Source organism: Nicotiana tabacum, chromosome 11, assembly GCF_000715075.1.
Source record: "Nicotiana tabacum cultivar K326 chromosome 11, ASM71507v2, whole genome shotgun sequence".
NCBI lineage: Eukaryota > Viridiplantae > Streptophyta > Magnoliopsida > Solanales > Solanaceae > Nicotiana > Nicotiana tabacum.
Genome location: NC_134090.1, coordinates 111,132,182 through 111,154,094, shown reverse-complemented (window position 1 = coordinate 111,154,094; position 21,913 = coordinate 111,132,182). Strand labels below are relative to the sequence as shown.

The following is a 21,913-nucleotide window of genomic DNA, read 5'->3' as shown; positions in this document are numbered from 1 at the left end:
CTAATTTTTAAAAAATAAATAAAGGACATTATAATTGATACTTTTTTGGTTTCCCACCCGGTGTCCGATACTCGTATCGCATTGGAGCCCCATTATATCCGGATTTGCGCCACGTAGGGCCCCATTTGGGAGGAAGCGCTCCCTACAAAGGATTTTTCCATACCCAGAGCTCGAACTCGAGACCTCCGGTTAAGGAAAAAACAGTCTCATCCACTGCACCACATTCTTTAGTGGTATTCTTATTGATACTTAATTGTAAATCCTTTCTTACTTAGTACTCAAATATGGATTTGAAAGTTGTTTTTCTAATTTATATTGATATTTGAATCCTTCCTTCCTTAGTATTCAAATAAAGTCCTTTTGATTATAAAATGGGACCAAGATAGGAATATATATCCAAACAAGGGAAAAATTAATAATAAAAAAATTTAGTTGTTATTTAGAAGGAGGATTTGATTATAATTTACTCTAATGTAAAAATCTATATATATATTGAAGCAAGAAAGTTACCATATATAATTGACATTATGTTTAAGCCAAGTGGCAAACTAATAAATGTCAATAGTATATGGTAACTTTATTTTATATTTGAACTATTTTAGTTAAATACAAATATTATACTATATATATATATATATTGTGAATTAAAAATAATTTTGAATTTATAGATAAAGTTCTAAAATTTGAATTTAAATTAAAAATAAAATTTATCTTTTTTTATCATATTATCATACTTAATTCGGTTAATGATCATATGCAATCATGTTAGGAACTTTTGTTATTTTTTTTAATTATTTAAATACTACTTCGCCTCTAGCAAAAAAAAAAACTACTCCATATAACTATAAAACTCTTTCACATTTAAAATCCTATAAGTATAGTTCTTTGAAATATTGTAGCTAGATTTGAATAAAACGAAATTCTTTTAAAATAAATGTAATATATAGGGTACACGTCTACGTTTATCTAAATAACAAAAAAGAGTTTACAAAACCAAATAAAAGTTTACTTATATATATATAATAAAGTAAACATACATACTGGATAAAAAAAATCACAAAATCAGTCAATATTAAGAAAAAAAGTTGTTTCTTTTTTCTTCTTGAATAATATTTGTTTGAAGAGTCAATTTGCATAAATGGACATCAAACAAATAACAAAACTTTGACTATACAATTGCTATCATTAATTTTAATTTAGCACATTAAAGGAATTGAAGGGTATAAGCTGAAACTCCTTTATTTAGCTGTAGTCAAGCCAATATTGTAAGGGTATAATATTTTTTTCATTGAAAAATATTAGTTTTGAATCATTAGATTATGTGAAAGGTTTTTTTTAAACTCAACAAGAGAGAGATTGGTTTCTTATTTATAGTTTCTATAGCGACTTTTAAGTGTAACAAAGATTATATATAAAGAAAAAATTGGTATGACTTGAAATATTTTTTTTAAAAATGAAAACAAATTATTTTGAAAAACGTATTTATTTTTTTTTAATTCAAAGATAATAAAAAGATAAGATATTTCTGAATATTAGTAGAGAGTTTTAAAATTATTATAATAGAAGTTATATCATGGGTAAACTCAAAAAATCGAAATCTTATGGAATATTTATATAATATCTAGCCATATTTATTGTTTACTTTTTATAACTAATATAAATAGATGATATACCGACAACACACGATTGTACACATATTATATATGGATTATATATAAATTACACATCATTCAATTTTTTTATTTAAGTGGTCGGGTGAACACCTATTTCGGCTGATTAAATAAATCCAAAAGAAAAATATGAAATAATTTCAACCAAAAACTAAAAATATAATTAAAGTTCATATGTAGACAACTTTTATTAAAACTCATCCTTTTATAGTGAAATAAATTAATTTTTTGTAACAAATAAATAATGACATAAAAATAAGATAAAAGAAAATAATTATTGAAAAAAAGGTTAAAACTAGAAATAAAAGATGACAACAAATTTCTTCTTATGTTTCATCTTTGTTGAATATAAAATATTTGAAAGTTAATCTCATAGATTTCAAATATTTTTGTTTCAACTCAAATACATAGATTATAAGATAAGGATATCTTAGAATATTTTTTTTAATTTACATTATGTGTCGTTTTTGAAAAAATCACTATTACCAACAAACTGATATGATATTCGAATTTGAATTGGAATGCAATTTGAGTTGTTTGTATTGAGGTTAAGCCAAGTATGGTATCGAAAAATAAACTACTTGACAATTTTAAGACAATATATGCAATATTTTATAATAATAATCAACTAATTTAACATTTAATGAATCAAAGAACAAAATTTTTGTATATATAGGGTATTAAAAATTCAAATTCTGGGGCTAGAAAAATCGACAAACTTAATGTGGAGTCATACTGAAATAAATTCGGCCAAAGAATCATTTAAATTTTTAGATAGCCGATTAAAGTGAATTTTAAATTAAGGATAATATCTTCACTTGCATCATTATAAAGATAATTATTATTAAAATACATAAAGTTTTAGAAATTAAAATTTCAAAATAGAAATAGTTTTTGAAAGATAAAATCATACCAAATAAGAGTTCAAGCCGTAGTATAAGAGTCACGTCGTAATCAAAGAATCGTTTATATCGTGTTAACCTTTGTGCTTTGCCATAAGTATGAGTTATTATTTCACTTTGTGGCTATTTTTAGGTTCCAATTACACCTATGATAATAGTGCAAAAATAAAATTATCACTACGAGAATGGAGAAAATATTAGTCTTTTTTCATGTAGTGTTTCTTAATTAATATCTGACAATTATCCATAATTATTTAGAAAGTCTAAATGTTAAGGTTATTTACATATAATTCAAATAACTCAGATATTTAATATGGTTAATGTCAAATATCAAAATGGAGTAAAAAAAATTCATTAGCTAAAGAGTTTTTTTTTTTTTAGATAGCCAACTAAAATGAGTTTTGAATTAAGAATAATATTTTCAATTACATTATTATAAACATAATTACTATTAAAAAATAATATTTTAGAAACTGAAATTTAAGAAAGAAATATTTTTTAACAGATATTAACACACCAAATAAGAGTTCAAGTAGTAGTAAAAGTGCTAAGTCTTATCCAAAGAGTCATTCATTGTCTCAACATTTGATTGTTTTGCCATAAATATGAGTTATTATTTTACTTCCTAACTATTTTTAGGATTCAATGACACCGACAAGAATGATATAAAAAAAAATAGAAGAAATGGTTAATTTTTTTCATGTAGTTAATATCCAATGATTATCTATATTTATTGAAAAAGTATAAATTTTAAAATTATTTACGTACAATTCAAATAACTTAAATATTTGACATAATTAGTGTGCACGCATACGCGCAACTACTTATACTAGTTATATTTAAATGGTAAAAAAGTAGGGGTATAATATAATATAGATTCTTCATTCCCCTGTTTAAAAAATATTGTCCAATTTTCCTTCAGCTGCGAGCAGTTCCGGATGCTTCCATCTTCTTCTAGCAAAAAAGAGTGAAAATGGGTTCAAGAACCCTAATCCAATTCCCAATTTTCTCACCACCTGCTCCACCACACAACCACCGGCCAGCCACTGAAGTCCGCTTCTCCCGTTGGAACAACGCCAATGCCGAGAAATTCATCCGCCATGAACGAACTCAGAAGGAAATCGAAGACGAAATCCGCTTCCATAAACGCTTCGATTCAGCTCTCAATATTGCCAATAATTATAACCCTGCCCCTCCAACCCCCATCACTGAAAAAAAAACCTTCAAATCCATTGGCACTCCTTCATCTCCCTCTTCACCTTCCATCCCCGGAAAAAAATCAAAATATTCCAGGAACTTCCAGAAAAATACACACCCCGCATTTAAACCTTTTGTTAGACCCAGGAACATTCCAAAAGATTCTGGAGAAACAACAGAAAAATCAGCTATTGATATTAAAGTTGATGAAAATGGTGTTTGTTATGAATTCCCAGAAGCTCCTTTCGTGTATCAGTACAGTTATACTGAAACACCAAAGTTGAAGCCTAATAAGTTGCGTGAACCGTTAGTGTCACCATTTGGACCGGAGTCAATGCGGAGGCCATGGACCGGTCGGAAACCATTGCCTCCGAGCAAGAAGAACCTTCCAGAATTTGATTCGTTTAAGCTTCCGCCCCCCCATAAAAAAGGGGTAAAGCCGGTTCAGGCTCCTGGACCATTCCTGGCAGGGTCCGGGCCCAAGTATGTTAGGTCTAGAGAGGAGGTATTGGGAGAGCCATTGACCAAGGAAGAAATGATGCAGCTTATAGATAGTTGTAAGAAAACAACACGGCAATTGAATATAGGTATATCAGTAGATTTTAAGTTATATGTATTACCCATGTAATAATTTTGTACACACAAGTAAGTCTGCATTGTGTGGTTGACTTGGGGGATTGTGTTTTGCTGTGAATCTGTTGTAGAATGTGAATCCTCTAAGGCAAAAAGGAGGAGAAGTACATGTTTTTGGACCGTCAGGAAGGGCTAGTTAGATTTTTTGTAACTTAGACCATTCGGCATATATACTACTATCAGTTAATGAATCAATTGTGCTTTAATCCCATATTTTTTGGAGTCAGTTGTATGGATCATCTACATTAGTTGTGTCGTCCATTTCGTTCTGATACTGAATAGAGCAGAATGGATACATTGGCACATATACACATGGTAATTTTTTTTCTTTTAACTAAGTGGTTTGACATCTTATTATGGAAACATGCAATCACTAGGAGCACATCTTCTTCTTATTTTTGCAGTCAATGCCAAGGATATGCAAATTCTCTTAGTTCTATAAGCCTTATTGACGTTTTACTCGTATAAATACCTAATTCATTTTCTTATTTTTCCTGTTTGCTTGTTTCTATGGGTTTCATCCTTTGAGGAGAAAGAGAGGCAATGAGGATTTTTTTCCCTTTTTCCTGAGGGAGGGGGATGTGTTCTGATACACACACACACACACTATAATCAGGATGATTTCATATTTTCTTGTGTGTTCAAGGCTCAAGTTCTCTTATTTTGGAATAGCTTATCAGGGTTCAATGTGAATAGCTCAGTTCTCATTATAAAAGCTTCTTGTGACCAAAGGGTTTCTCTTTTATTAATTTCATTTCACTAGTGTTTGTAGTTGGAGTTACCTTAAGGTATATATGATCTTTGAAAAGCTCGTAAAATGCTTATTTTGTATTCGATCTTCTCGATTCGTGACAAAAAGAATATGCTGACTCTGACTTTTGCTCTCTCATTGACTCTCCGTACCTTTCTTGTTACCAGGACGAGATGGCTTAACACATAACATGTTGGAGAATATCCATGCTCACTGGAAGCGGAAAAGGGTGTGCAAGATAAAATGCAAGGGAGTGTGTACTGTGGACATGGACAATGTCTGTGACAAGTTAGAGGTTAGTGGTGTTAATATTTTCTCCCTTGCAAGTTGTTGTAACTGTTTTGTTTCTTTGGAATATTGTTACTCTCTGGTGAACATAGGTCTTTGCAAAATTAAGCTCATTGTAAATTACTTTATTCCAAGCATTGGTAATTAACCTGTCATGTTGAAGCTTGTGGCACAGAATCCGATATGTCGGGTTTTTTCCCCATAAAGAATCTCAATAAGTCCAACACATCCACAAGATGAGTGTTGTGGGGATGTGGATGTTAAGATGGATGTGAGGTCATATAAGATTAGACAAGATTAGAAATAGCCACATTCGCTAGAAGGTGCAAGTAGCACACATTGAGGATAAAATAAGAAAGAGTCGCTTGATATGGTTTTGTCATGTCCTGTATCGATCTCTAGATCCACCGATCTGTAGGTGTGAATCCATAGTGACTGAAGGTGTTAAAAGGGTAAGGAGATGGACCTAAAATCACATGGAAGGAAGTTTTCTCAAAAGACCTACAATTTCTTGGAATCTAGGGAAAGATAGGGTATAATGGAAGAAAATGATCTCTATAGGTGTTACCAATTTGTTGAGAATATGTTATAGTCATGTTAGTACATATTCTTTGGGTTATATACTTTCTAGGATCTTTTTAGCTCTATTTGAGATTTTTATGCCAATAGAAAATATAAAGAACTTTTAGTACTTGTTAATTTTATTGTTACTTGTTACTCCCCCTATTTCAATTTATGTGAACCTATTTTCTTTTTAGGCCGTGCCAAATTAAAAAAGGACCCCTTTCCATATTTGAAAATAATTTATCTTTATGCAATAATTTATAGCCACATAAAATATTTGTAACTCATTTTATACTACAAGTTAAAAAGTCAATTCTCTTTTTTCTTAAACTCTGTGCCCAGCCAAATAAATTCACATAAATTGAAACGGAGAGAGTATAACATTTTTGAATTTAAATGGAGAAACATGGTCAATGAGGATTCATATAACTGATCCCTCCTTGTTTTTGACTGAGGTGTAGTTGTTGTTGTAAAGAACTTATAGATTACAATGAAGAAGTCCTCCTGACCAGATAATACACCTGCCCTCCTGACCATGTCTCACATTGAAGGCTAACTAGAACTGTCGACTATACAATCTTCATATAGCTTGATTATGGGATGAGATTTAAAGTTAATCATTTTTGTTGCTTCTCTCAAGTTGAAGCTGTTGTTTTTCTGACAGACGTCTCAGGCAGTTATTTGAAATCGTTTCTTTTTTGATATCCTATATGTACAGGAAAAGACAGGTGGGAAAATTATCTATCATAAAGGTGGTTTGATATACCTTTTCCGTGGTCGAAACTACAACTATAAGACTCGGCCACGCTTTCCTCTCATGTTATGGCGGCCTGTGACTCCTGTATACCCAAGGTTGGTCCAACGAGTTCCCGAGGGTTTGACTTTAGAGGAAGCAACTGAAATGCGGAAAAAAGGACGCAATCTGATACCTATCTGCAAGCTTGGTCTGTGTTGCTTTAAATTTTGCTACTCTTAATTGATTCCGACCAAAAAATCTCTCTGATAGTAGTCTTGAATGTTTTGCAGGGAAAAATGGGGTGTATTGTGACCTTGCGAAGAATATCAGAGAAGCATTTGAAGCTTGTGAATTGGTGCGTATAAATTGTCAAGGAATGAACCCAAGTGACTATAGGAAGATAGGTGCCAAGCTTAAGGTAAAACTATTTCTGATACTAGTAAATGACTAAATGCTATATTACCGTGAGGTGGCTACAGGACACCCAAATTTTTTTTTGGAAAAAGATAGAAGTGCAAGAAATTAATCCACTCATTGCTGTAAGTTTCTTATCTTTCTAAACTGTAGGATCTTGTCCCATGTGTGTTAATCTCTTTTGAGCAAGAGCACATACTCATGTGGAGAGGATGGGATTGGGTATCCTCTCTACCTGATGACAAAGAGAAACCTGAGAGAAGGAAGGGTTCTAAAGCTGATAATGCTGCCAGCAATTACCGATCGTTTGAAGGCCAACTGGTTGAATCTACATCAGGAAGTCCAAGCTTACTAATTACAGAAATGAATCCTTGCAATCTCAGTGCTAATGTTTCTCCTCTGGTTGAGGAAGATGCAGAATATGTAAGAAGCAATGTTACAGAGGAAGATGGATCAAAGGGTACCTATTTGGAATCTTCCAATAAGGTTCCTTTAGATGTTAGTGCTGTTACAACTAGGGAGGAGATCAGTGGAAGTGAAAGCCCTCCGGTGTATGCAGGAGATGATACAGGTGACAATTCTAGAATTCTTAGTGAGTGCAAAACAAGGTTGGATGATTCAGTTGTGCCAGAAAAAGTGGTGAGGAGTGCTTCAGATGATGTAAACAAATCTGATTCCTCATCTTTGGTTCCGTTGACTGGTTACGAGGTACATTCTGTATCCGAAGATACAAACCAGTGCTATCAGCTGGTAAGCTCAAGTGCACCCTGGACGGAGGGAATTTTACTACTTCGGAAGCAGGCTATTGAAAGTGGGAGTGCGGTCCTATTAGATGATTCTAGTTTGGATGCTGACATTGTGTACGAAAGGGCAGTTACTCTCTCCAGGTCTGCCCCACCCGGACCAGTTTTTCAGCATCGGTCTAAGAAAGTGCCAGTTCAGAGACCTGAGGGAGAAGAAACTGGTGATTTGGAGGTACAAGGCACTAAAAACTCACTAACTTCGTCGAGAAAAGAAACTGTTGTTTCTGGTAGAAGAGAAACTGCTTTTTCAGGTAGTAAAGCCAATTCAACAAAGAGTACTAGAAAGGAGAAGATGAAGGGTATTAGAGAAGATTATCTAAATGTAGTACCAAAAGGAAGCTTAGGAGTAGATGAGCTTGCGAAATTACTAGCTTAGCTTGATGAATCAAGGATCAAGTCAAATAATTCTTTTGTATAATGTCAATATGTTATGGTATGCATTCTGTAATTTTCTTGTATACATCAGTGGACTTGTTGCCTTTTTTTTTTCTTCTTTTGTTCACGTCGGTTTATTCTGTTTAAATATTTCTGCCATTTGATATCTTGTAAACCCATGTGTAAGCTTAATTAAATGGTGAAACGACAATTTAGATGATTAAGAAGTTAAACATGATAATAAACGATATTTGGAGACTGAGCAATTGAAAAGGGATCCATAATGCATTTACTCTAGTTGTAGGTGTGGTATTTTTATTGAGAATGTCCTCTCCATTTGCTTTTTATGGAACAAATCAATCAGAAAGCTAATCTTCATCTCTGGATGGATCTGTGATCAGGGCTTCCCGTCCAATTCACGTTCATTCTCCCCCGGGGTGCAGTATCTTTTCCAGAACCAATGATTTTGCCAAAGCAAATATATTTCCTCTATCGGAACCTGCTTTGTCTCGGGCAAGAGGAAGAAGATGAAGCAGCTCATGATGAAAATCAAGCCCGCAAACAAGAGAAAGATTCCGTATTTGAGGTGACATAGGGACACGAGGAAACACTGGGCAATGAGGGCTGTGAAGATCATATTGACACAGACCACCACACTCTGTCCTGCTGACCGTGTTTCTAGGGGAAAGAGTTCACTTGGAACCAGCCAACCTAAGGGACCCCAAGACCTACCATAAGCCACAACAAATATGCAGATTATGACTACAAGGAAGACACCAATTCCTTTTGGGAGCGCTTCACCTTCTCCGAACTTCAAAGCTAGAGTAACAGCAACTGCTACCTGTGGAACAAATTATCAGTTAAGTACATACACTCATGTAAAGCAGAAATCTCATTTAAAAGCAGAAATTACCAAGACACAGATCATTTCAGCTCCAGCTTCAAGAAAGAAAGCTCTTCTTCCAAACTTGTCAACAAAAGCCATGGAAATGAATGTAGCTAGAACAAGTGCACCACTGGTGATAGCAGATGAATACAATGATGCTCCTGAGCCAAAGCCTAAGCTCTGAAAGATGACAGGGGCATAGAAAAGAATGGAGTTCATGCCAGTGAGCTGTTGGAATGCTGGGATTCCGAGTGCTCCTATTACCAATTGAGGACGGTTCTTCCTCTTGAGGAGGTTCCTGAAGGGATTTTTTATGGCTCTGGCAGCATCACTTGCATCTTTAAGATCAGCAAACTCTGCATCAACTTTTGTGGTACCTCTAACTTTCTCCAACACTTGTCTTGCTTCCTCTAATCTACCCTGTTCTACGAGACTGTTTGGGGTCTCGGGAAGGAAAAGCCCACCAATGAACATTATTGCAGCAGGAACTGTGGCTAAGCCAAGCGATAATCTCCATCCCCATGGATGGATTTTGTCGGTTGCATAGTTTATAAAGTTGGCTATCAATATCCCCAAGCAAGTTGTGAGTTGAAAGAGTTGGTTGACTGCTCCTCGGACTTTTGCAGGTGACATTTCTGAGAGATAGAGAGGAACTGCCTGGAAGAGACAAGTTAATATTCTATTTGTTGTTGTTTTTAAGAAATAGAATTGGCAGTTACCTGGTTGCCAAATCCAATGCCAACTCCAAGAAGACATCGACCAACGATGAGCATTGCAATGTTCTTTGCAAATGCATTCAGTATTGCACCAAGAAAGAAACTGACTGCTCCACAAAGTATACTGGCTCGACGGCCTTTGTTGCGGGTAACATATGAAGCACCAAATGTGGAAACAAGTGCAGCAAAGTACAAAGAGGAAGTAAAGAGTGTGAGTATCTGATTGTCATATTTACAGTAGTCTGTTTCTTGGAGATGTGCATGCTTCCTTCTATACACTTTTGGGAAGAACTCTTTCAAGAAATCATCCATCGAAGTCACCCCGCCTGAAACCAACAGAAAGGAGGATGTAGAATTGGCTAATGTCTTATGCTATATGTGGCTATCAACTAAATCATTGCGCTTTTTAAGATTTTGACCAGATTCATTGTCCTTAATATCCCCAACCAAAAGGAGTGAAAGAGTAGACAAGAAAGTTTGTAAGATTAATTGCCGTACTAATACTCATTTGGAATTAAAAACAAAAGGAAATTGCTGCCATGTTTTCTACTTACTAGAATAGAATATTCTCCAACGTCAAACTGCCTCAATTTTCTTTTACATATCAATATTACATATATTAATTTTGAATTTGAAGGACATGCTTTGCAATCCTCCGAGGGTGAACATTCGTACATTTTAGACCCTCTGTTCACTTGATTGAGGTAGAGTTTTAGCCTGCCTCATATTGGTATACGAAAAAATTACTTTATCCTTCTTTTTAACCCATTTTTGTTTATGTATATTTTTTCCCCATACTTTCCGTTGGTCAACAACCTATTCTTCTTCACTGTTCAAGGGAAAGGGGGAAAAGCACAAAACACAAAGAAAAGGCGTCGATGGCAATAATGATTGGAAGAGAACAATGGCACAAGTGGCTTGAATAACCCAAACCAAACACTTGTAAAAAATAGTGTAAACATAAGCTGAAAGTATTTGAGATGAGAAAAATAGGATGTTTAAGAAGAAAATATATATACTCACCAGAAACACCTAGATCATACCCAAAAAGGGATCCTCCCATGGCTGCAACAACACAAGCAAAAACAAAATACCCAGTAATCCTATACTCATAAAGATGAGCTCTTGCTCCTCCTTTGTCATCACCAAATCCTCCACCAGCCATAGCTTTACACTGCCTTTACAAAATAAGAAACTAATGTACTGCTATTTATGCATATATTTAGTTGATCCACTTGTATTCCGCCTAAAAGGATAATATCAGAATACTCATACCGTGGATTTCAAAACATTGATGACAGCAATGGGATCTCACTCTCCCCCATCTTATGGTCAACTATTAATGTGTAGGAAAAAAATGGCAGGTTGCTTTCTTTATTTTCTAATTAGACAACTTGTTCTTCTTTATTTTCCTACCATTTTTGTCGCATTATTCTCGGAGCAAGCATTGACCCAACTGTCCTGGCAATAGCGACTAATAGAAAATATTGCAATGGCAGTCTTTTCGGACTACGTACTTAATACTTTCGGTTATGACTTCATTATCATTATTCACATGTAAAGATGCTTCCTTAAATCATCAAAAATGGAAAGAGTATCCTTCGGTATTGAAAAAATTATTTGTTGCTAGTAATAGAAATAGGAACCATTTAGATTAGTATAAAATTTTAAAGAAAATCATTATGTGTTTTCATACTTGCTTTATTAGTGTGATAAACCTACCTGTAACTATCATGAAAAAGAAAGAGTTGTATTAATTGTTGGGAGAAATTGATGGTGGTCTGAAATATAACATTTGTAATGAAAGACTCCGAAGAAATTGTCAGTTGGATGTAGAAAAGTCAAACAGCTAGCCTTTGTCCAATGTGTACCTCAAATAAACATGTTATGTAACTTATATGCTGTTTTAACTCTTCAAAAAATATTATTGGGTGCGTACTGAATTCTCCAAAAATAATGTATTTTATCTGATATGAGTGTGACAACATTTTAAAGAATCTGTGCAACATAATATGGAATAAAGAGATTATGAATTAAACCATATAACCGAAAAAATATTAAATATAAAATCGTATTGTCTCAAATTTATTTATTATTATCCTAGTAGGATAGAAAAAAAATTCCGTAGAGAAGCAACACTAATTTTGAACTACGTATGATGGAATAGAGCGAGATAAGGATGCTCACTAGTGCATATAGGGGCCGTTTGGTTATCAAGATGGGATAGACAGGAATATTTTATGGGTAGAGATTAATTATCTCACCTTCTATATATATATATATATATATAGCTATTTCCACCTTTTTAGTATAAAATAGTTTTCTGAACTAATTAATATTCATAATCAAACGCGAAAAATAATACAGTACCACATTTTATCCCCAAATTGTTATACCTTATTCTACCAACCAAACAAACTTTCCCCATCGTCATCCAAATGATACGGCATAGACCAAAGTTGGTCTTCATATATGAATTAGAAAGATTTACTAGAGTCACATCCAGTTGGCGTGTCAAGGTTAACAGAAATATTTATGGCCCCTCCCACTTTCCCCTATTCCCTATCCCTTTTGGTTTGATCATGTATTGTACAACTGGATTAATTGGGAAGAAAGTTACTTTTAGTAATGTTGTTTAATATATTGTCAACATTATTAGTATATTTAAATTATAGCCATTACCTGAAAGAGTTGCAGAGATCCGCTTCTTCTTCTCCGCTTCTTTTCCACTATCCTGATGTTCGAATTTCATATACTTTGTCTTATAGTTCAGTTTTTCAGTCCAAACTTTAAGAATTGTCTCATGAAATTAGGGGCGGAGGTAGAAGCCCAGTTACGGATTTGACCGAACCCAGTAACTTATGTTAAAATAATGAATTTGTGTTAGAAACTCATCAAATTTGAAAACATATTAAATTTAGAACCTATTATTAACGCTTGAAGCCGTTGTTTTAAAATCCATATGTATACAGTCGAAATTGGACTCGTCTATTGGATGACAGATCAGGATTGAAACGTGAACGGTTGAAGATCGACCTCGGGTTCCATCAAACTAGGGCACGAGGTCAGAATGCCCGTCTTCAAGGACATCGAGTCCGTGACCCCAGAGTCGACCCTTAAACCGAATGAGCTTGAGGAAACATTGTCAGACCGGATAACAGAAGGCCGAAATATCCGTAACCGGTCGGGTATCACGGCGGGAATCTCGGTACATATCAATGAAAAATCGACTAATTAGCAAATTATGAGATTTTTTACCTTTTATAGAATTGTACCTAAAGTAGGACTCCCCTACTATATAAAGGGGGTCTGATTATTTGTAAAGCACATTGTAACATCCACTCAGAAGCAATATACTGTTGTTTTCTCTTTAAGTTCTATTTCAACCATTTCTTGATACTGATCAAAGTACGTTCGTTAAAGGGTGGCTCTACTCCCCAAGACTTTTACTGTTCAATTCGTGTGGTTTGAATTTTTTTATCATACTTTATTTTCAATTACAATTTAACTTATCATTTTGTGTCAATTTAATCCACGTATCCTTAAAATCACTTACAAATTCAATTGTTATCCGATTTTGAGGGTAAACAGTATGGCACCCACCTGGGGCTAAGGATAATAGCGGTTATTTGTTATAAATTTCCATAACACACACTATTTTACACTTTTTGTTTGAAGTGTCTCTGATTTCAGCATAAAAATGTCGGACTCCCAATCAGTACCCCTACATGTTTGACAATAAGTTTCGCCACTATGACGAAAATGACAATGCAACACCCGAGAACGACGTGCCCTTGGCCGATATCGACGGAGTCCCGGCTGCAGATCCCATCGATGTGAGCTCGCATATGGCCATCAACGTAAATTTGCCTACCGATCTTGAGGGTAGAGTCAGTAGAAATGTTCGATCGATCGCACAAAGCCCACACGGTGCCAAGGATGGTGGAATCAACCTGCGGGTGATCTTCGAAATGTTACAAGCTCAACAGGTAGCGATAGCCCAACTCTAGAACCAGAGCCACCCACCAAGTAGGATTGAGCCTGGGCCAACCCAGGAAGTTGTTCACAAAGTTGAGTCAGCCATAGGGAGATCAAATGAGAAGGAGTCGGGGAACAACCCAGTAATCATGAAGATGCTCGAGGAACTAACAAAACTGGTGGAGTTTGGAGAGAAGAAGATCGAGGAAAACGATAAGAAGGTGGAAACCTATAATTCCAGGGTTGATCAAATCCTAGGAGCGCCGCCGATATCGAAAGGCCTTGACTCTAAGAAGTTCGTACAGAAACCTTTTCTTCTGAGCGCGGCTCCTAAGTCGATTCCTAAGAAGTTTTGCATGCCCGAATACAATGGAACGACCGACCCAAATGAGCATGTTACCTCCTACACATGCGCCATCAAGGGGAACGACTTGGAGGATGAGGAGATCGAATATGTCTTGCTAAAGAAATTCGGGGAGACCCTGTCAAAGGGAGCTATGATATGGTATCCAAATTTATGTAACGACCCGACCGGTCATTTTTCTTTCTAGAACTCCGTTCCCCTAAATAAAACTCCTTGTATACACTTTAACTATTTATGACTAGAGGGGATGGTTAGTTAGGGATTTGGAAGGGTTCGGGTTGAAATTGAAATACTTGGTTCCTTAATGTTGGCTAAATAAGGCTAAATTTGACTTAAGTCAACATTTTGAGCAAACAAACTCGGAATTGGGATTTGATGGTTCCAATAGGTTCGTATGATGATTTCGGACTTGGGCGTATGTTCGGATCAGGGTTTTGGATGACCCAAGCGAGTTTCAGCGCTTAATAGTGAAAATTGGCTCATTAAAGGGTTTAAATTTCTTTAAATTTGGTTTGGAGTAGGTTTTGGTGTTATCGAGGTCCGATTGGGATTCCGAGACCAGGAATAGTTCTGTATGTGTTAAGACTTGCATGCAAAATTTGGTGTCATTCCGAGTGGTCTAAGTATGATTCGGGGCATTCGGAGCAATTTGGAAATTTGAAGTTCATCACTTGATTCAATTTGGTTTTGGGGTGTTATTCTTGGTTTCGTAGTTTTTTCTATAAGCATTTTGAGAGTTCGAGCAGGTCCGTATTATGTTTATAGACTTGTTGGTGCATTTGGATTGGGTCCCAAAGAGCTCGGGTGTGTTTCGAACCACCTAGAGCCAAGTTGGAAAAACTAGATTTCCAATTTTGGTTTCCTTCTTCACGAATGCGGAAGGACCCTCGCATTCGCGATGGAGGAATTGGGCTAGGGAAACTTTGTGCTTTGCGTTCAAAGGAGGGGGTATAGCATTCGCGAAGAGTAAGGCGAGCTGGGTGGGGGTGGTGCCCAGGTATACCTTTTGTTCAGGCTGATGTTCGGCCAGTGTGACTTGTTCCAGCTCTTTAACCGTTGATTGGGTGGCATCGGAGTCATCAGGAACTATGAAATATCGGGGTATCCCATACTCGTCGTCCTTATCAGTTCCCCGTATCTCCAGTTGAGTCAAGGCTGGTGTTTTTGGTTGCTATTTAGCCTCATGTTTTCCCTCCGAATCTAATCCCTTTGCTGAAGAAAATGTGTATCCCTTAATCGATCGTGAACATCTCCTTGGCGGGGGGTTGCTCCCCATACACTGTTTTGACTCCATCAGATGTTTGGAACTTCAAAACTTAGTGAAGGGTCGAGGGTACTGCCCTCATGTTATGGATCCAAGGCCTCCCGAGCAAGGCGTTGTACCTCATGTCACCCTCGATCACATGGTACTTCATTTCCTGAATGGTCCCGGCCACGTTCACTGGCAAAATAATATCACATTTGGTAGTTTCACTCACCATATTGAAGCCGTTAAGTACTCGTACTGCGAGTACAATTTGATCTTGTAGGTTGAGATATTCTACGACCCTCGATCGAATAATATTGGCCAAGCTACCCGGATCAATCAAAACACGTTTAACTTTAATTTTATTCATAAGGACAAATATTACCAGTGCGTCGTTATGAGGTTGTTCGATCCCTTCTGCATCCTCGTCGTTGAAAGACAAAGTCTCTTCTGGTAAGTAGTCTCGTGTTCTCTTTTCCCTTGTGATCGTCACCTTGGTGTGTTTAAATACTGGTTCTTGAGGAATATTGACCCCTCCAACGATCAAGTGAATCACGTGCTGTGGCTCTTCTTGCTCGTTCTGTCTATTTGAATCCTTGTTTTTGAAGTGGTTCTTGGCCCGATCACTTAAGAATTCTCGAAGGTGACCTTCGTTGAACAATCGGGCTACTTCCTCCCTTAGCTGTCTGCAATCCTCTGTTTATGGCCATGGGTACCATGATACTTGCATATCTAGTTTGGATTTCTCTGGGCGGGATCGGTCTGCAGAGGTTGAGGCCACCTAGTATCTTTGATACGTCCAATGGCAGATACTATGACGGAAGCATCTACCTTGAAGTTATATTCTAACAATTGAGACGCTTCTTTGGATCTGGCATCCCTATCAAAACCACTCTTACTCATGAGTCCTCAGGAGCTCTGTCCTCGATCATTCCTTCTATCACTCCGAACGAAGTTGCGTCCAGGTCTATTATTTCACCGATCTCCACCGTATAGCTGATACCTGTCTCTGTTCGACCATGGTTCCCGGTCAAAGTCTCTTTTAACTCTTTCCACGGGTCTATTAGGATAAACCGAACCAGTTGGATCCCCCAGTTGATCATCCTGGACCCTGATCTTTGATTGATACCGATTATGTACATCGGCCCAAGTGACAATTGGATATTCGATCAGATTCTGTTTCAGCTGTTATGAAGCCACGAAACTTCGAACATTGAGGCCTTGAGTAAAGTTTTGAACAACCCAATCGTCGGTGACCGGTGGCAAATCCATCTGTTCCATTTGGAATCGAGATACGAATTCCCTGAGCATCTCGTTATCTTTTTGTCTTATCTTTAAAAGGTCCAACTTTCTTGTAGCAACCTTAATATCTCTGGCGTGTGCCTTTATAAAAGAATCTGCAAGCATAAAAAATGAATAAATAGAATTAGGTGGTAAATTATGGTACCATATTATAGCTCCCTTTGATAGAGTTTCCTTGAACTTCTTCAGCGATACAGACTCAATCTCGTCATCTTCCAAGTCATTTCCTTAATAGTGCACGTATAAGATGTGACGTGTTTGTTTGGATCTGTCATCCCATTATATTTTGGAATCTCAGGCATACGAAACTTCTTAGGGATTGGCTTCGGAGCCACACTCGAGGGGAATAGTTTTTGGACAAACTTTTTGGAATCAAGTCCTTTCAATACCGGTGGTGCCCCCGGGATTTGGTCAACCCTAGGGTTATAAGTTTCCACCTTTTTATCATTTCCCTCGATCTTCTTCTCCCCTATCTCGATTCGCTTCATCAGTTCCTCGATCATTTTTACGATAGTAGGATTGGTCTCCGGTTCTCCTCCATTTGATCTCTTTGGCACCGATTCGACTCTATGAACAATTTCTTGTGATGGTTCGAGCTCGATCTTGCTTGGTGCGCGATTCTGATTTTGGAGTTGTGCTATTGCATCTTGTTGAGTCTGCAACATCTCGAATATCATTGGAAGGCTAATCCCACCTTCTTAATCACCTTGTGTGTTTTGATCGGCTGTTCAAGCATCTCTGCGGACACTATTTTCAAGGTCGACAGCCAAATTCCCGTTAATGACAATATGGGAGCTGACGTTGATTGGGTCCATATTCGGGACTCCATCGGGGTTGACCGGAGGTACTCCATTTCCCGGGACGGCTACGTTACCGTTCTCGCCATGAAGACCAAGGCCATTCTCTGTGTGTATGGGTGCTACTTGAGAGTTTGACATGTTGATCCTGCAATTAAAGACACTTTAAAGAACAAGCATAAAATAATATGTGTTACGAAAATTATACCATACAATCACTATTATCCTTAGCCTCACAGTGGGCGCCAAACTATTTACACTTAAAATCGGATAACAATTAAACTTATAAGTGGTTTTAAGAATATGTGATTTCACTTGGCACAAATTGATAAATATAAGAATTAATGCTAGAAATTAACAATAAAATAAAGCAAACCAATGTGATGAACAACTGTGGCCCTCGAGCTAGACTGCTCTCGAACGAACTGAGTATGCTATTGAAAAGTATAAACTTAAACAACAGAGCTTGCAAGAGAGAATATAATATATTGCCTTGTTATGCGTGAATGTATGATGATTACGAAATGATTAGAACCATCTTTATATAGTAGAGGATTCCTATTTATGATACAATTCTAATTACAGAAGCAAATCCTATGATAGGCTAAATAACCGGTCCTGATTAGATACGTGCTGAGATTTCCGCCACGATCCTTGCTCGATGACGGATATCTCGGCTTTCTATTATTCGATGTAGTAGGTTTCTTTCGATCTTGCTCGATCTCTTTCTCGCTTCGGTATCGATTACGGCTGGTCTCAATCTTGATCGGCCATTGATCCATGAGCTTACTAATCCATCTTCGTACCACATTTTGACATAATCGAGGCCGAGCCTTGATCTTCCTTCTTGATTTCGGTTAGTTATACAAAATTAGGCAAGCCCAGTTTTGACGGTATACGACATGTATTTCTCAGTTCTTGGTTTCGATAAAATCCCAGCCCAAAATAGCTACTAAGGTATACTAACACCTATTTTTGCCTTTTCGAATACAACTTACTGAACTAGTCCCTTCCTTCTAGACCATATTTCACAACAAACTCATCACATCTTCCTTCGAGCTCTGCAGTGGTAATGCAATCAAGGACAATGCCCTTGAACTCATTCTTTGTTATATTCACGAATTCCCTTTAGCCACAAAGGAAATTTAGTGAATATGTGCCAAATTCAATATATGTGAATTGTGTTTGGCAACACTACACATACGACTGCCTTAATGCTCTCACATTGGTTAGCCAAGATAGCATTTGGAGGATATGTAGAGAAAATCAACTTATAATTATTGCGTCCTCACTAGCAAGAAGAGCACATCCTAGAAGTATAGACTGGCCATAATAATTAACACCAACAAAAGTAGCAAGTGGCATGTTATACTGATTCACAAGGAAGGTTGTATCGGAGCAGACTACATCGTGGAACCCTTCATACGCATATTTACAGTAGGAGTGAACCCATACGACATTCCTAGGCCTACTAACACCATCCATTTTGATTAAGTCAAAAATTCCTTGTCTTTTGTCTTCAAGTCACAAAAGAATAAAGCATTTGCATTCACCTTCTTGCAATTCAATCTCCTAGACTACCAGATAAAATTTCTACAGTCCTTTGAGGTACAACCAATATTTTTTGGCCCACCGGTGTCGCAACCCCTAAATCACCACCAGTCGTGATGACGTCCACCCACTTGCTAGGCAAGCCAGTCATAAAATAATAACGAAACATGGTAACGAATTACATATTAGATAAATGTGAAGGACAAAAGACCATAGATAATTCATAATCATAATACAACTCCCCAAAACTGGTAACATTAAGCCATGAGCTCTATAATATGAACACGAGTCTTAAATACAGAAATACTGAATATAGGAAGAGACGCCAGGGACAGCGATTAAGGAGCAGCTCTACTTCGATCAAAAAAACTCAACAAGTAGCTCCACTCACAAAGTTTGACCGGATCCAACTCCTGAATCTGCACAAATTTAGTGCAGAGTGTAGTATGAGTACCATCGATTCCATGTACTCTATAGATATCATGACTAATCACGGCGATGTCGTAGTGGCAAGAATTACCAACGATACTCACTTAAGAACATGTTCAGTTTATAAATATACAATTATACAAAAATGGTGCCAAACTAAGCATGAAATACCAGTATAACCAAATCAGAGTATATAGAGAAGATGTGCACAAGTCTTGTAATAGTTTAACAACTTAGGATATAGAGAAAATATGTATTTGCAACCAACGTATCATCAACATTAATGTATAGAGAAGATATGTATAGATTTCAAGCCAGCATATGGAGAAGATATGCAATAAAAACATGTAGACACCCAAGGTATTTGCAAATTGAGAAGGAAAGCAAGAAACCAAACACTGATTAGTTGTCCTCATACGCGTGTACGTCATCAAGAGAGAAACATGAGAGGATGACTCTAGGGAATGGATCTGTAACCGCATGTTTCATGGACAAATCACATGCTATCATAAGTTAAATTGTAAGAAACACTCACGTGCTACGAATCCATCCATACTATACAAAAAGCATATACAAGAATACATGTATACGAATAATGAATATCAAATCACAAATTCATGGAATGTTAAAAGTAACATGCTAAAGTGGATGCATGTGCGAAATGTGCTACTATAGCTCAGTTAGGCGATGTAACGACCTGACCGGTTGTTTTGATAATTAGCAAGGTCTCGAGTAGCTTTATATTGTGTATTAGTACTTGCATGTGTAGTCGGATTCAGTTTTTGATAATTCAGAATTGATTTGGAAGAATGATTTTTGTTTTAGAAACTCAAGTGGCAAGAGTTGACTGGAGTTTCACTTTTGTGTAGACGACTCCGAAATGTTGTTTTGATAATTTCAATAGCTTTGTATGGTGATTTTTTACTTAGGAGTGTTGATACCCAATTCTTTCCCTATATATTTTTAATATGCAAAATACTTTCAAAATAGCATATATGTGCATATGTAGGCATATCCAAATGTCTTATTATTTTTTCATAATTTTTAAAGGTTTTCAAATCAATTTATTTCCCTCTTTTATCCATAAAAAATCCAATAATTATTTCCAAAATTATTATTTTTGGTAATTCATTTGTTGAAATTTTATATTTATGCTAAAATATGGCTAAGGTAATTTTTGCATATTTTTAAAAATTTATTTAGTATTTTTAAGCTAAATTGCATATAATTGCAATATTAGCCCTTTTAAGATTCAATCATATTTTATATTCATAAAATTAAGTCCTGTATTTTAAATTGATAATTATATATTATAAATTATTTTAGTGCTTTCAATTTATTTTCAGAAATTTATTTACTATTTTTTATAATTTAAAAAGTGGAAAATTAGCTATTTAAATAATAGCCCATTGGTATTTAAATTCTAACCTAAATTAAACCTCAAATCAGACCTAATTTCCCGGCCCAATTTCAATACCCGACCTCAACTCAATTAAACCAACCCAAACCCGGATTGCCCACCTACCCTTTTAAATTTAGGCCGTTGATCATTTAGATCAACGACCACTGTTTTTCCTTACCATTTTAAACCTTAAACGACCCCTTACCCTACCTCATTCTTCACCAAACACCGCCCTTGAATCCCCCTTCTCTCTCAACTCTCTCTAAAATCCCTCATGAACCCTAGCCGCCACCATCTAATCCCACCCTAATCTACCTCAACCCCTGCCTAATCCATGGCCGCTCATGGTTATTTGAGATGTGTATCAACCTCCTATGACTCCTGGGTGTTTATTTCTATGGTTTCATGGCCAAACCTCGAAGGGATCTGGTCCAGCCCTTGCTCGACTTCTGTTCATGGCCTTTCTCCGGTCATTCATGGCCTTTCAAGGCAGGTCCTTGACTTTCCTGGTTAGATCAGTAACTTTCAAGGTCTTTCTCACCTTTTCTAGGTTTTCTGAAACCCTAACCTTTAAGGTCTTTCAATTTTCTTTCAGATCTACCTTAGATCTGTACTTACTATGAATTTCTTAAGTGCTTTCTCGATGGTTCTTCAAACTTTTCTTTCAAAATGACTCTTCATTTTTCGATTAGGGTTTCTCTTAACCTCTCTTTTAAAGATCACTTCCCTGATTTTGGTGTTGTTTCATGATTTTGCTATGTTACCTGTTTATGCTTTCCTTCTATTTGAGTCAGCATGTTCAAAACCCTAGTTCCTTTTAGTCTAATTCGAGTTCTGAAATTATTTATTTAAATGTGTACTTGTTCTTTGTTCCTGACTCTCTTTTGCTTGTTTGACTTGTTTGATTTT

The 21,913-nt window shown here is 36.3% G+C and overlaps 2 protein-coding genes across 2 annotated transcripts; one reads left to right on the top strand and one right to left on the bottom strand.

The window, feature by feature from the left end:
- The first annotated feature begins 3,434 nt into the window (after positions 1-3,434).
- LOC107790773 (CRS2-associated factor 1, chloroplastic) lies at positions 3,435-8,447 on the top strand. The gene is made up of 5 exons (XM_016612734.2): positions 3,435-4,356; positions 5,321-5,448; positions 6,724-6,949; positions 7,032-7,159; positions 7,309-8,447. Exons 1-5 carry the CDS (start codon positions 3,546-3,548, stop codon positions 8,332-8,334), a joined length of 2,319 nt encoding a protein of 772 aa, XP_016468220.1. The 5' UTR covers positions 3,435-3,545; the 3' UTR covers positions 8,335-8,447.
- A 152-nt stretch (positions 8,448-8,599) lies between these two features.
- On the bottom strand, positions 8,600-11,283 carry LOC107790775 (sugar transport protein 14). Its single transcript, XM_016612735.2, has 4 exons — positions 10,959-11,283; positions 9,939-10,261; positions 9,247-9,876; positions 8,600-9,174 (listed from the first exon to the last, which is right to left on the bottom strand). The coding sequence occupies exons 1-4, from the start codon at positions 11,098-11,100 to the stop codon at positions 8,731-8,733; spliced, it is 1,539 nt and encodes a 512-aa protein (XP_016468221.1). The 5' UTR covers positions 11,101-11,283; the 3' UTR covers positions 8,600-8,730.
- Positions 11,284-21,913: the final 10,630 nt, after the last annotated feature.

What these genes read in the sequence shown, in the direction of transcription:
- LOC107790773 (XM_016612734.2), top strand. Translation starts at nt 3,546, where the DNA reads ATGGGTTCAAGAACCCTAATCCAATTCCCAATTTTCTCACCACCTGCT. An exon ending in AACACGGCAATTGAATATAG is followed by an intron (nt 4,357 to 5,320) that starts GTATATCAGTAG and finishes TCTTGTTACCAG; the next exon opens with GACGAGATGGCTTAACACAT. An exon ending in AGATAGGTGCCAAGCTTAAG is followed by an intron (nt 7,160 to 7,308) that starts GTAAAACTATTT and finishes TCTAAACTGTAG; the next exon opens with GATCTTGTCCCATGTGTGTT.
- LOC107790775 (XM_016612735.2), bottom strand. Translation starts at nt 11,100, where the DNA reads ATGGCTGGTGGAGGATTTGGTGATGACAAAGGAGGAGCAAGAGCTCAT. An exon ending in GTATGATCTAGGTGTTTCTG is followed by an intron (nt 10,262 to 10,958) that starts GTGAGTATATAT and finishes TGTTGGTTTCAG; the next exon opens with GCGGGGTGACTTCGATGGAT. An exon ending in CTGAAATGATCTGTGTCTTG is followed by an intron (nt 9,175 to 9,246) that starts GTAATTTCTGCT and finishes TTTGTTCCACAG; the next exon opens with GTAGCAGTTGCTGTTACTCT.